Genomic DNA, 14,739 nt, shown 5'->3' with positions numbered 1-14,739 from the left:
TATTATGTTATCTAGTATCCCACATTATTTCTTCCATGTAAGCACATTCCATATGATAGTCTTTACTACTACTATAATAATTCCTTCTTGGTTTCATTATTATGATCTTTGTAAAATACCATGAAAAATTTGCTTAAGAACTACTCACGTGCATATCAGCTTCATTTAAAAAGGCCTTAATGTGTTTCTCTTATCTGATCCCCCATTTTAGAAGGATCTTGTACTTTTGGGCTTTGTGATGTTTTTCATTTTTTTTTACATTCATTACGTCCCATGGGCTCAACTTCTGACAATCGCATTCTCTGTTTCAAGAAATAATTGTAACAGCTGACAAATGGATGGGATATTTATTGTAGCTTATGGATCTTGGCCATCTGGAGAATACTAACTTTCCATTTATTTTATAGCCACACCTGTATTTCAGAATGGGCATCTGTGTAATGGAAGCCCTGTGCAAACATTTGCTAGTATTTTATATGTCTTTCTTTAGGATAGACAAGGAACTACTCTATGTACTATCTGCAGATATTTCTGTTAGCATCTTTACATGAACACTGGTCTAGGCCTTCTTCTGATATGCAAGCTAACCTTGGCTAATGAAACATGGGTTATGAACCAATGCAACTACAGTCTGAGCCCATGGTTTGTTGCTGACCCAACAAACCCATGACTTGTTTAACCCATCTCCTGTAGCAATGCCTGAACCCACAAATGTGACTTGTCCCTGACTTGTTTCCTTGGCTTAAATGGAAGCTCACAAAATGGGCAGTAGAGAAACATCTAGAAATAGGGAAGGCAAGTCACACTTTATTTGATCGTACTCCATTCAGGTTGCGGCTTGAACAACAAACCATGACTTGTTAGAAATGAAACCATTAGGTGAATAACAGCATAAGTGGGATTTTCATTTCACCTCAAGTTACTGTCGATAATAAGCTTTTTAATAGGTTCAGCATAATATCCAAAACAAGTCCTCAAGTAGCATTAAATGAAACTGGATTTAGATAAACCACTGTCAGGATTCCAGTTTGTACTGAGTCTGGAACTGGTGGTCTGAGGAATAGTGGATCATCCGGTATATATGCATGATACCACCACCCAGGTCAGTGTTGTCCAACCTTTGGTCCTCCAGATGTTTGGAACTCCAACTCCCAGAAGCCCTGGTGTACAAGGTCAAAGATTATGGGAGCTGAAGTCCAAAACACCTGGAAGAACAACAGTTGGACAACACTGATCCGGGTCTTTTTCAAGGAGGAGAATACAAGGAGATCATCTTGACCTTGGGCCACTTAGGAATCTTGCTAAAACAGAGTGAGTTAAACGATTTTTTTCTTGGTGATATGAACACTTCTTACACCTGGTTATATACTGGCTGCCTCTGTCTGCCCTTCCCCAGTGATATCCCTTCTTCAGGTACCAGGTCTCAAAGTGCCTGAGCCCATGAGAAGCTGTTGTTTCAATATCTCATCTATTTTTCAGATCACTTAGGCAGGCTGCTACTCTCTTAGCTTTATCCCTGGTATTCTTTCTGGCTGCCCAAATCTATGCTATAGGAAGAACCACGCCGGTTTACTTATAAGGATGTTGCAAGGATTAATGAGATCTGTATGTTTTATACATGTTAAATGGTATTACAGTGGACTCTCCGTTAACCAAAATTCTAATAACCAGAATTTATTTATTTATTTATTTATTTATTTACATTATTTCTATCCCTCCCATATCAGCCAGAAGGCGACTCAGGGCGGCAGAATCCTCAAGCAAAAGGCAAAAAAGAAGGAAGAAATAATACTGCATTCATACAGCTATTTTCACAATACAGTAAAACTGTGTTATATTAAGTTTGTCTTTATTTGTCTTGATATAATTACTGTAAGTCAATGCAGAGTTTATGGTTTGGGTATAGTATTAGTTAAGCGTATTTTAATAGTAATTCTCAAGCAACCAGAAACTACATTTTCTGGTTGCTTGAGAAGGAATAAAAGATAGCATTTTGGAATCAGTGAGTTCTTGAGGGAACTTGATGGACCACAGTAGAATCCAAAGACCTATGGTAGCTTAAAACCTTAAGGGGTCCCAGTTGTGATAGGAAACAAACTCAGTGTCATCGGTCACATGATGTGCATGTGCGTGTGTGAGAAAGAGAGAGAGAATGAGTGGGGGAAGGAAAGGCAAAGAAGGAGGAGAAGGCTATTTTACAACTTTACATCTGGTAATGTATGCTATTTTATTACCCTCTCCAGTTGATAGCAATACCATCCAGTATTTGTAAATTACATTGCCTTTCAGTAACCCTTGCATCACCCTTTAAAGGGAGACCAGTATGATTATTACTATGTCTTCAGTTATATATCCAGCTCTCTGGAACTATTTCACACTTGCATTTTGGACATTTAATAGTTTGTGGTGGAACAAAAGGGAGGATGTAAGAAAAAAGGAGGAACAGAAAAATGTTTAAGGATGCTCAAAGCTACTGAAGTGCCAGGATATGTTGCAGATTTGATGAGGTCTTTCATGATAACATATGGGTCAAAAGGGAGGAGGTGGAGTACTTTTGGGAAAAAATACAAATTTTGTTGGAGATCCTGTTTTATGCTTACAGCTATACAGTGCAGCTGCAGAAATGCAAATACAGGTGGGCTGTAAAATGAATGAAAAATTCATTGCTTTCCAGATGTCCATCAGCCAGAAATTGAATTGAATGAATTTGTCACCTGCTACAATTAAACACCAAAAATCCTCTCTAATGCCAACTTCTTCAATGTTTAGAATCTATATAACTAAATATGTAATGTTCGTTTGTGAGATTAACATAACTGAAAAACCACTGGACGAATTAACACAAAATTTGGACAAAATGCCAATTAGGCCAACAAGTGACCATCACTCATAAAAACACCGAAAAACACAACGGAAGAGACTTAAAAAGCAAAAAATATATATACATTACAACGCATGCACAAAACCACATATATACAAATACACACACACAAAACACATATACACTGTCTGGGCCACAGCAATGCGTGGCAGGAGACGGCTAGTGAAATATAAAACAGTTTTCCTCGACACTTCAGATGTCTCTCCAAACTACTTTTCTAGTATAATAGCAGCACACAAGTGTTCAGAAAACATAGCATTGAACAATGGCATAATTTCTCTAGCCACTATCAGCTATCCTGCTGATCATGTGAATCTGTAGAACCTCCTGATCATATGTATATTTAAAAGTTATTGTTTGCATGTTATAGATCAGGGGTCCTCAAACTAAGGCCCGAGGGCCGGATACGGCCCTCCAAGGTCATTTACCTGGCCTTTGCTCAGGGTCAACCTAAGTCTGAAACGACTTGAAAGCCCACAGCAACAACAATCCTATCTCATCAGCCAAAAGCAGGCCCACACTTCCCATTGAAATGCTAATAAGTTTATATTTGTTAAAATTCTTCTTCATTTTAATTGTTTTTAAGTGCTTTTTGCACTACAAATAAGATATGTGCAGTGTGCATAGGAATTCATTCATGCATTTTTCAAATTTTAATCTGGCCCTCCAACAGTTTGAGGGACTCTGACATGGACCTCTGTTTAAAAAGTGTGAGGACCCTTGTTATAGATTCTTCCACTAGTTGACTCCTGAATATCAGAACATCTCAGTTACCTGAATTCACTATGTGTTAACCCATAGCTCTTATGTCTTCTTGGACTTGATTTAAATATATCTTCATCCCAAATAGCGTTATCTAAGTATCCAAACTTTCAAGTATCATCTAAGCATCCAATAACACAGGTTCAAAAAGGTTTCTGTTAAATATTCAGTTGTATTACAACTTACTTAAAACTAGGATAACATACAGGGAGCATACCACGTCCCTGCTATGCCAGTTCCACTGGCTGCCGGTTCATCTCTGAGCCCAGTTCAAAGTGTTGGTTTTGACCTATAAAGCTCTATATGGTTCTGGCCCAGCTTACTTGTCTGAATGCATCCACTCCTACGTCCCACCTCGTAATCTAAGATCATCCAGGGGAGGCCCTGCTCTCATTCCCATCAACAGCACAAATGCATCTGGCGGGGACGAGAGACAGGGCCTTCTCAGCGGTGGCCCCCCGCCTATGGAACACACTCCCAAATGAGGTAAGATCCGCTCCTTTCCTCCTGACTTTTAGAAAAAAATTAAAATCATGGTTCTGGGACCAGGCCTTTGGACAGTAGATATGTGTAGCATTTTGGAGGGACATTGACTGACGAGACTGTTTTATTGTTTTAATTCTTGTTGTTGTTGTATTGTTTTAATTATGATTTATGTTTAATTGTGGTTTTACTATTGTAATTGTTTGTATTGGCATCATATCGGTGCCCAATGTAAGACATTGAATTTTGCCATTATTTATATGTAAACAGCTTTGAGTCCCCTCAGGGGTGAGAAAGATGGTATATAAATACTGTAAATAAATAATAAATAAATAATAAATAACACTGTCAGGGAAGAGAATATTGATTCTCTGTGAGCACTGAAAGGTATTATTAAGAAACTGAGCCGAGCTTAATGGATTTCCCCCCTTTTCAGGTATCAAAGCAAGCCAAAGAGTTCCTGGAATACGTTTATGAAGAGCCCTTGATTGACATCCAGCAGGAAAACCCCATGTTGTATAGGCACGTTGAGCCACTGGCAACTGTGGTCCGTCTGAGACAGCAGCTGAAATCCCTCCGAGCCTATTTATTCAGCTGCAGAGCCACAGTGGCTGAAGACCTGCGAAGAAGGTAGGAAAAAGGCTCCAGCTTTTCCAAGGCTGCCTTCTTTCCCTCCTGGTCCATCACTCACTTCCTTCTTTTGGTTCCCATGACCCAGCCATTAAACTTCTGCCCAATGTGTCTGCCTGGTAGTTGCAACTGGATACTTTCAAGGGGAGGGCCTGATGCCTTAAGAGGCCTTTTCTACATCAGAGCTTTCCTGAGATATATTAGAACGCCTAAACAAACTGGCAATCCTATAGGAAGAGTGATTTTAACATATACATAGCAAGATGCAAGTGTATATAGTCATCACAAGGTATTTGTGAAGCAACAGGACAGGTTGAAAGCATGGAGCAGGGGAGAGTGGACTGGACCAAACCAAAGAAAAACAACAAAAAACCCTTTTCCAGGCTCTAGGCAATAGAATATACAAACCTTCAAAAAAGTTGAACATAAGATGTGAGACTGGCCTACTCTTTTTGGACCAGTAATCCATCTAGCCCAGCAGTGTTTATTTGACTTCCATTAACTTCCCCCATCTTGCTACCTAATGTCTTTTTAAACTTGAAACAGTGAGAAGTGACCCTGGGCCTGTTGCTCTGCAAAACAAAGCATATGATCTGACCCATGGCAAGATGTTACACTAAGGCCCAATTATATACATTTTCTTCGGATGGGAATGATTTCTGGAATTGTTCACTCACCCTAAGAGAACTTGTGTATTTGCAAAGATGCTTCATGGTACAGTCTAATCTGTTCATCACAGTAGTAGGGTATTTTATGGGGGCGCGGGGGGGGGGGGGGGGACACACACAGGAAAAACACTACAAATCCCAGGACTTTGACTTGTATATTTTCTTTCTGCTCCCAAAATGGCCTGCTCTCTGTTACACTGCCATATAAAATCCAGATTATTTATTTATTTATTAATTTACAGTATTTATATTCCACCCTTCTCACCCCGCAGGGGACTCAGGGTGGATTACAATGTACATATACATGGCAAACATTCAATGCCATAGACACACAACATAATTAGACAGACACAAAGGCAATTTAACATTCCAACTTCATGAGGGTATTCTGGCCACCAGGGGAGTTGTTGCTTCACCATCCGTTTGTGACACTGATGAAGTACTTCCTCATTCTTTGAAGGCTTGCTGGAGATTTTTATGGCACCTTGAATTGGTTAAATTAGCCTCCCTGCATAGGCAGTACCTAAATTTCCTACTTGACAGATGCAACTGTCTTTCGGGCTGCAAAGGTCGACAGCAAGCTACACAAATTGGTCGGATACTCACTCCGACCCAGGCTGGCTTTGAACTAGATAATATGGCAGTGTAGACTCATTTAATGCAGTTCAAATGTGGATTATCTGCTTTGATAACCTGGATTACACAGCAGTGTAGAAGGGGCCTGAGATAAGCAAAAGAACTGAACAGAGGTGGAGTTTGGAAAAGCTCTTTTTGAACTGCAGTTAACAGAATCTCCTTACCAACATGGAAGTTGTTGTACAAAAATTCCTCATCTCAGGACTGGCTTTCAGATCTTGCCTCCTTGACAGATTGGATGTTCCAAGATCTGAAAATAAAATAAAAGCATGCCTCGGGTCTCTGTTACCCCACAGAATTCCATGAAAATACCCGAATTCAGTGTGTTCACTATTCACATAGTTATGTACTAGAATTCTGCTGTTGTTGTCTGCGGAATGCAATGCAGGCAGTCCCCAAGTTACAAACATTCAATTTACCTTGTTACAAATGGAGGTGAAACAACAGGAAGTGAGAGGAAATCTACCCCTAGGAAGGGAAATTCATTCCAGGAAGAGTTGTCATGGGAAAAAAGGGTCACCACTAAAGCTAAATCACCAATCCTTGTTTCCATGACAAGCCAAATTTTTCAAAATCTAATTGTCACAGGACAGAAAGTGAGGCAAAATTTTCTGAATGGGCACAGACAGCAAAACAAATGTTATGGGGGTGTGAACCCTTCTGTATGTTATCCAAAACCAAATGATAATATATGTTTTTGCTAGAGTTCCACTTTAAAGTGTTCCTTTTTCTTTCTTTGGAAGTCTGACTTCCAATCCTCTTCACTTCAGGTGTATCTTCCTTTTCTTTTCTTTTTTTCAGATAGTCAGTCACGGTGGTTTGCCAAGCTCCTTCTTATGGTTCATCCTGAGAGCATTTGGGGCTTGAAATTATTTTATATCTATTAGCCATTTCAGGTTTTCTTTCATTATAAAGTTCTTTATTGGTGTCCAGTCTGTTTTGGAAATTTTCAGGTTCTGCTTTATGCTCATCCGTTGGGTTAATTTATCCTTATTTATAATATCTAAAAAATTTATTAACCACTAGCCGTCCCAAGCCACGTGTTGCTGTGGTCCAGTATGGTAATCTGGAAAATAAAGAGAAAGTGTTGGTTTCTAATATATGTGATTTCTTTATGCTTGTGTTGATGATTGTCTGGTTGGCCTACTCTGAAACATGCAATGTATAATTGTCCTTGTTTAGGGGTCCCTTTCACATCTATCATACTATGTGTGTGTGAATAATATCTATCTATATCTATGGCTGGATGGCTCTTTGTCAGGAGGGTTTTGATTACATATTTTTGCCCTGGTAAAGAGAGTTTGGCTGGATGGCCTTAAGTATTTTCTGTTGGTCATGGGGGTTCTGTGTGGGAAGTTTGTCCCATTTCTATCATTTGTGGGTTTCAGAATGCTCTTTAATTGTAGTGTAAATCCCAGTAAGTACAAATCCCAAATGTCAAGGTCTATTTCCTCCAAACTCCATCTGTGTTCATATTTAGGCATATGGAATATTTGTGTCAAGTTTGGTCCAGATCCATCATTGTTTGAGTCCACAGTGCTCTCTGGATGTAGGTGAACTACAACTCCCAAACTCAAGGTCAATGCTCACCAAATCCTTCTTGTGCTTTCTGTTGGTCATGGGAGTCCTGTTATGCCACGTTTGGTTCAGTTCCATTATTGGTGGGGTTCAGAATGCTCTTTGATTGTAGGTGAACTATAAATCCCAGCAACTACAACTCCCAAATGACAAAATCAATTTTTTGAGTGAAGGACATACATTGGGTTGTTAGGTGTCTTGTGTCCAAATTTGGTGTCAATTCGTCCAGTGGTTTTTGAGTTCTGTTAATCCCACAAACAAACATTACATTTTTATTTATATAGATTGCTCTTGAAATGGGATCTCTTTCACTCTACATACTCGTGCATAATTTATTCTGGCCGCCGTCACCAGGTAGTTGAAAAGTTTATCTTTGTTTAGCTCTATTTCGAGATCAGTTCTTCCCTGAAGAAAATATTCTGGTTTTAATTCCATTTTTATATCCAGTATCTTTTCTATTTTTTCGTGGATATTTTTCCAATATGTTTTGGCAGTTTTACATGTTCCTTTTTCTGACTTACATACAAATTTAGCTTAAGAACAAACCTACATTTTGTCTGTAATCTGGGGACTGCCTGTTCTTGGAATACCCTTTATAGTTCTGCTCTCTGAGGCTGGATGGAGGATGAAAACAAGGATGTATAAAAATAGATGTCTTGGACATTTTGCCCTTTGGCATCTTTGCTTCAGGGAGCAAACGGAGGTGATTTTTGCTTACTAGAGATAAGCAACGATAACCTATGTCAGTGCCTTGATTAATAATGTCAAGGACAGCTAACGAAAGATATTAATGTCAGTAAGGTGCTGGATGTTAGTAACCACATCCCTGTTTTAAATGTATCTATCTGTGCTTGGGTGAAAGTGTGTGTGGATGAATAAGCTTGTAAAAAAGGATGCAAGCAATGTTTTACTAATAACGATGTTGCGCATACCTCCATAGGCAGCATTTTATCGTTTTTTTGTATGTCTTTCATTTGTAATATTGGTAATAGTGTCTCCTTCAATTAGTACAGAACTGAAAGCAGGCTGGTTTATGGAGGGTACAGTTCAAAAAAGGCTTCAGAGAAAGAAATTACTGCTTTTGATTACCACCAAAGCCAACAGAGACTGTTCTGATTAAAATAAAGAGGCAGGGAAGGCCAAACCCAGTCAATGACGAGAGTAGAAGAAAAGAGATCAAAGGAAACAAAGGGAGAAAAGCAATGGGGCTCGAAGACATGGGGCAAAGGGGGGAACGGGAGGATTCTGGCGGAGGCATGAAGAGCCAGAGCTGATGGGAAAAGGTGATCGAAAGGGTCCCGAGGAAGCTATGAAGAGGCATTCAGGGGAGCACAGGAACAAAAGCAAACCTGAGAAAATAGGAACCATTGGAAACTACAAAGGACCGCAACAAAGGAGGATTAGAGGCTGAAAAAGCAGCTGAGTGGATATAGTGTAGCGAATGGAGTGTACACACCGAGGTTGGAGATTGGAAGGGAAGTAAAGAGCTTTAAAAAAGCCACCCCCACATTGTTATCAAAGTTTGTGAAAAAAAGTTAAGCTGCAGTTATTGGGAAAAGATGGATGAGCATACTGTTGGATGTTAGTGGGAGGTGTATCAATGAATGGGAATGTTAAAGGAAGGCTTTTAGGGATTAAATAATCGTACATATAAAAGACACATGTTCAGGTAACAGTAAAAAGTTCAGTTGTCGTGTCAGCTGCAGTTGACATCAGACGGATAAATTCAGTTCAGTTGCCATACTTGGTCTGAATTTGATAGGTAGTGCCTTCAAATACTATAGCAGTCACCTTTTTTTTTTTTTGTCATGTCAGGAGCGACTTGAGAAACTGCAAGTCGCTTCTGGTGTGAGAGAATTGGCCGTCTGCAAGGACGTTGCCCAGGGGACGCCTGGATGATTTTTGATGTTTTATCATCCTTTTGGGAGGCTTCTCTCATGTCCCCGCATGAGGAGCTGGAGCTGATAGAGGGAACTCATCCACCTCTCCCCGGATTTGAACCTGCGACCTGTCGGTCTTCAGTCCTGCTGGCCACAGGGGTTTAAACCACTGCGCCACCGGGGGCTCCAGCAGTCACCATGAATCATAGAATCATAGGAGTCACCATGAATCATAGAATCATAGGAGAATCATGTGGCGCAGTGGGTTAAACCCCTGTGCCGGCAGGACTGAAGACCGATAGGTCACAGGTTTGAATCCGGGGAGAGCGTGGATGAGCTCTCTCTGTCAACTCCAGCTCATCATGCAGGGACATGAGAGAAGCCTCCCATAAGGATGGTAAAACATCAAAACATCCAGGTGTCCCCTGGGCAACGTCCTTGCAGACGACCAATTCTCTCACACCAGAAGCAACTTGCAGTTTCTGACACAAAAAAAATAGAATCATAGAGTTGAAAGAGACCTCATGGGCCATCCAGTTCAACCTCCTGCCAAGAAGCAGGAAAATTGCATTCAAAGCACCCCCGACTCATGGCCATCTAGCCTCTGTTTAAAAGCTTCCAAAGAAGGAGCCTCTGCCACACTCCAGGGCAGAGAGTTCCACTGCTGAACGGCTCTCACAGTCCTTCCTCATGTTCCAATAGAATCTCCTTTCTTGAAGTTTGAAGCCATTGATCCACGTCCTAGTCTCCAGGGCAGCAGAAAACAAGCTTGCTCCCTCCTCTCTATGACTTCCTCTCACATACTTATACATGGCTATCATGTCTCCTCTCAGCCTTCTCTTCTTCAGGCTAAACATGCCCAGCTCTTTAAGCTGCTCCTCATAGGGCTTGTTCTCCAGACCCTTGATCATTTTAGTCGTCCTCCTCTGGACACATTCCAGCTTGTCGATATCTCTCTTCAGTTGTGGTGCCCAGAATTGGACACAATATTCCAGGTGTGGTCTGACCAAGGCAGATTAGAGCATGGGTAGCATTACTTCCGTGGATCTAGACAGTAGACTCCTATTAATGCAGGCCAAAATCCCATCGGCTTTTTTCCCTGCCGCATCACATTGTTGGCTCATGTTTAACTTGTTGTCCACGAGGACTTCAAGATCTTTTTCGTATGTAAACAGGTAAAGAGAATGCACATGGTGACTTCAGAGTTGCCTCCTTCCTTTTCTTCCTAAAGTTGTGTATTCTCCAGTCCTCTTCCTTTTGCTGCTTCTTTTGTAAAATCTTTCAGTAACATTGGCCATAGTTTAGCACACTTCCCATTTTCTCTGCTCCAAAATAGCTTGTAGTTGGTCACCATCCTGTTTATCACTTTGCAATTCCTGAATTATAGTGAAGTTCCTGTTCCATAAGGGATGTAAGGTAATTCTAGGGGTTCACTCCTTCTTGGAGAACCCCCCTTCTTTTATCTTCATCTCTTGTTAGGTGAATAACCAGCATTTCTGAGAAAACCATCCTGAAGTCCTGTCAGAATTACATAAACAAACTGAAACAAACCGGTAGTAGTAGCGCTCCTAGAGAGAACTAAGACCAAACTGATTAATCATGATGGACTCTGTTGCTTTTACCACATGGATTGCTTTGCTAGGAGGTAAAGAAAAGAATGCACCATTTTTTTCTTGCTACCATCTAGGGTTGTGTTTTAACATGTACAAGGTGGTTTCTGAAAGCATAATAGAACAGCACCTTATACTGTCCAATGAATAATAATAATAATAATAATAATAATAATAATAATAATTAAAACTTTATTTATATACCGCTCTATCTCCCCAGGGGATTTCCAAGCAACAACATCAAAACATACAGAATCACAACATGAACAAAAAAATAACATTAACAGTAACATAAGCATGGAATTACCCAACAACACTTAAATATTAAAAGAAAAGAAAAAAATCCTGTCTGCTCTTCATGTCTATTTGTTAGGGCGTGGAAAAGGAATGGGTCAGGACAATAAAAAAAACTGGGTCAAGACTGATACAAATTGAAATAAGATGGGACTGGCATCTGGGTACAGTACTGTAATAGGTAAACGACAAAAGCCGGGATGGGCTATTTCCAGGGGCCTGTTAGGAGAATGACCAGGGTAATATATAGGGGGCTAGGTAGTGGCTGCTCCTTTCAAAAACTTTGTGTGTTTTAGAGGTAGGGGCATATGCCATTCCTCAGTTTAAATGTTCAGTCTTGGAATATTTGATACAATTCCTTCACATTTGTAGTTTCGACTTTTGAAGACTTTATTTATTGTTGAAGGCTTTCACAGTCAGAATCACTGGGGTGTTGTGTGGTTTCAGGACTGTATGACCGTGTTCTAGCAGACATTTCATCTGGAGAAAAAAAATGTGATTTCTCTATTTGTGGTTGTTCATTGTCACAACCATAGTGGATGTGGAGGACTGACTGTAGTCCCTTTGATTAAAAACATGCTATGAGATGTTATTTCCCAAAGTCTTCCAGTGTTGCCTATTTAGATATGGACCTTGGACATTAGAGGCCCATCTTGAACACCAGGAATGTGAATAGTTCTGAGGCTGCCTGGCACTCTGCAGTCAGAGGTGTTTCCTTTCTGCCTTAAGTACACAATGATTTTTTGCCTGTGGCCCCATACTAGAGAAGACGCCAAAGGATTTACCAACTCTTTCAGATCCTCGGTTTCTCTCCTTTCCTTATCCAGCATGTTAGGACTATTCAGAAGCATGGTGCCAGTCCAGGAAGTTACAATGACCTCAGTAGGAACAGGGCAAAGAGGTTTGCCTTCAAGGCAGAACACCGTGATTCTGCTCCATGAACAAAGGGTACAAAGGATACCATACTCCTTGTGGCAGTGTATGTAAATACAGTCAGGTCATTTTGACAGTTGCTGATGGAGCTAGTGATTAAAGTGGTTGTGTAGCTGAAACACTGGTGCCAAAAGGCCATCATTCATAGTTTTCTTCCAACTCCCTTCCATAATACTGCACCTACAAGCCAAAAATGAGTTTTGAAACAAAGCTTTTTTTGCAGTAAAGTAAAGAATATGATTTAGTTACTTTAGCTGCAATAGCAATTTTGAATGTTGTCAGGAAAAGGCCATGTCTTTAGGACAGAGGTGTCAAACTTGTGGCCTTCCAGATGTTTAGGACTCCAGCTCCGGGAAACCCTAGCCAGCTTGTCTGATGGCAAGGAATTCTGGGAACTGAATTCCAAAACATCTGGAGAGGCCAGAAGTTTGCCACCACAGATTTGGGATTTGAGCCCCTCCTTTGAAGCTATATTGGTTCCTATAGGATTTGAGTTCCCCATATTAAACTATATGGGTTCCTGTAGGATTTGAGTCCCTCCTATGAAGCTATATGGGTTCATATAGAATTTTAGTTCCTCATATGAAGCTACATGGATTTATTTGGGATTTTAATTCCTCTTATGAAGCTATGGTTTCCTATAGGATTTGAGTTTCCCATATGAAGCTATATGTGGGTTCCTTTGAGATTTGAGTTCCTCAAATGGGGTTCTGTGGTTCCATTGGAATTTGAGTTGCCCATTGCCAGAGTAATATGCTGGCATCTCCTCCTTTTGTGAACATCTGAAATAGGGAAGCCAACTTGGATAGACTTCTTTGCACATAGGTGTCTTTCAGTTTTGGACCACTGCATTGTGGAAGGAGCTATACATTATCACCATCATCACCCTCTTCACAAAAGGGGAAAGAACAGACTGCGGAAACTATCGCGGTATCTCCCTTCTAACCTCAGCTGGGAAAATCCTCACAAGAATCCTTGCAAACCGCCTTCTGCAGAGGAACAGTGGACATAATCTTCACTGCACGACAGCTCCAAGAAAAATGCAGGGAACAAAATCAACCTCTGTACATGGCATTCATTGACCTTGCAAAGGCATTCGACACAGTGAATCGCAGCACTCTGTGGACCATCCTCCAAAAAATTGGGTGCCCTAACAAATTTGTGAACATCCTGTGGCTCCTCCATGATGACATGATGGCAACAGTATTGGATAGCAATGGCTCCCAAAGTGACCCATTTAAGGTGGAATCAGGTGTCAAACAGGGATGCGTTATAGCTCCATCTTCATCGCTATGATACTTCACCTTGCTGATGGGAAGCTTCCCACCGGAGTAGAAATCATCTATCGGACAGATGGCAAGTTGTTTAACCTCAGCAGACTGAAAGCTAAAACAAAGGTTACAACAACATCTGTTATAGAACTCCAGTATGCTGATGACAATGTCATCTGTGCGCACTTAGAAGAAGATCTACAAGCCACTCTAAACACCTTTGCAGAAGCATACGAGAAGCTCGGCCTGTCATTGAACATCGAGAAAACCAAAGTGCTCTTCCAGCAGTCACCAGCCAATCCCTCTCCAATGCCAGAGATACAGCTTAATGGTGTAACATTAGAAAATGTTTATCATTTCCGCTACCTTGGCAGCCACCTCTCCACCAAAGTCAACATAGACACCAAAATACAACACCGCCTGAGCTCTGCGAGTGCAGCATTTTTCCAAATGAAGCAGAGAGTGTTTGAGGACCAGAGCATCCGTAGTGAGACCAAGGTGCTTGTTTATAAAGCTATTGTCCTCCCAGCCTTGCTATATGGCTTCGAAATGTGAACTGTCTACAGACATCACATGGAACTCCTAGAATGATTCCATCCGCGCTGCCTCCAGAAAATCCTGCAAATCTCTTGGGAAGACAAGCAGACAAATGTCAGCGTGCTGGAAGAAGCAAAGACCACCAGCCTTGAAGTGATAGTCCTCCGCCATCAACTCCGCTGGACCGGGCACATCGTCCGGATGCCTGACCACCGTCTCCCAAAGCAGTTGCTCTACTCCGAACTCAAGAACGAAAAACGGAAAGTTGGTGGGCAGGAAAAGAGATTTTAAGATGGGCTCAAAGCCAACCTTAAAAACTCTGGCATAGACACTGAGAACTGGGAAGCCCTGGCCCTTGACCGCTCCTGCTGGAGGTCAGCTGTGACCAGCAGTGCTGCAGAAGTTGAAGAGGCACGAATGGAGGTCGAAAGAGAGAAACATGCCAAGAGGAAGGCACATCAAGTCAACCCCGACCGGGACCACCTTCCACCTGGAAACCAATGCCCTCACTGTGGGAGAACATGCAAGTCAAAAATAGGGCTCCACAGTCACCTACGGACCCACCCTGGAGGATTA

The 14,739-nt window shown here is 41.2% G+C and overlaps 1 protein-coding gene across 2 annotated transcripts in view; it reads left to right on the top strand.

The window, feature by feature from the left end:
* Positions 1-14,739, top strand: part of PLEKHM3 (pleckstrin homology domain containing M3) — a 124,774-nt gene that overhangs the window by 40,992 nt on the left and 69,043 nt on the right. For both annotated transcript variants that reach the window (XM_060782613.2, XM_067470228.1), the window contains exon 5: positions 4,563-4,756. In XM_060782613.2, the coding sequence (XP_060638596.2) occupies positions 4,563-4,756 (194 nt within the window). The remainder of the gene's footprint in view (positions 1-4,562; positions 4,757-14,739) is intronic.

The sequence above is a fragment of the Anolis sagrei genome, chromosome 1, assembly GCF_037176765.1.
Source record: "Anolis sagrei isolate rAnoSag1 chromosome 1, rAnoSag1.mat, whole genome shotgun sequence".
Lineage (NCBI taxonomy): Eukaryota > Metazoa > Chordata > Lepidosauria > Squamata > Dactyloidae > Anolis > Anolis sagrei.
Note: the sequence above shows the minus strand (reverse complement) of the source record. Positions and strands in the feature narration are given on the sequence as shown.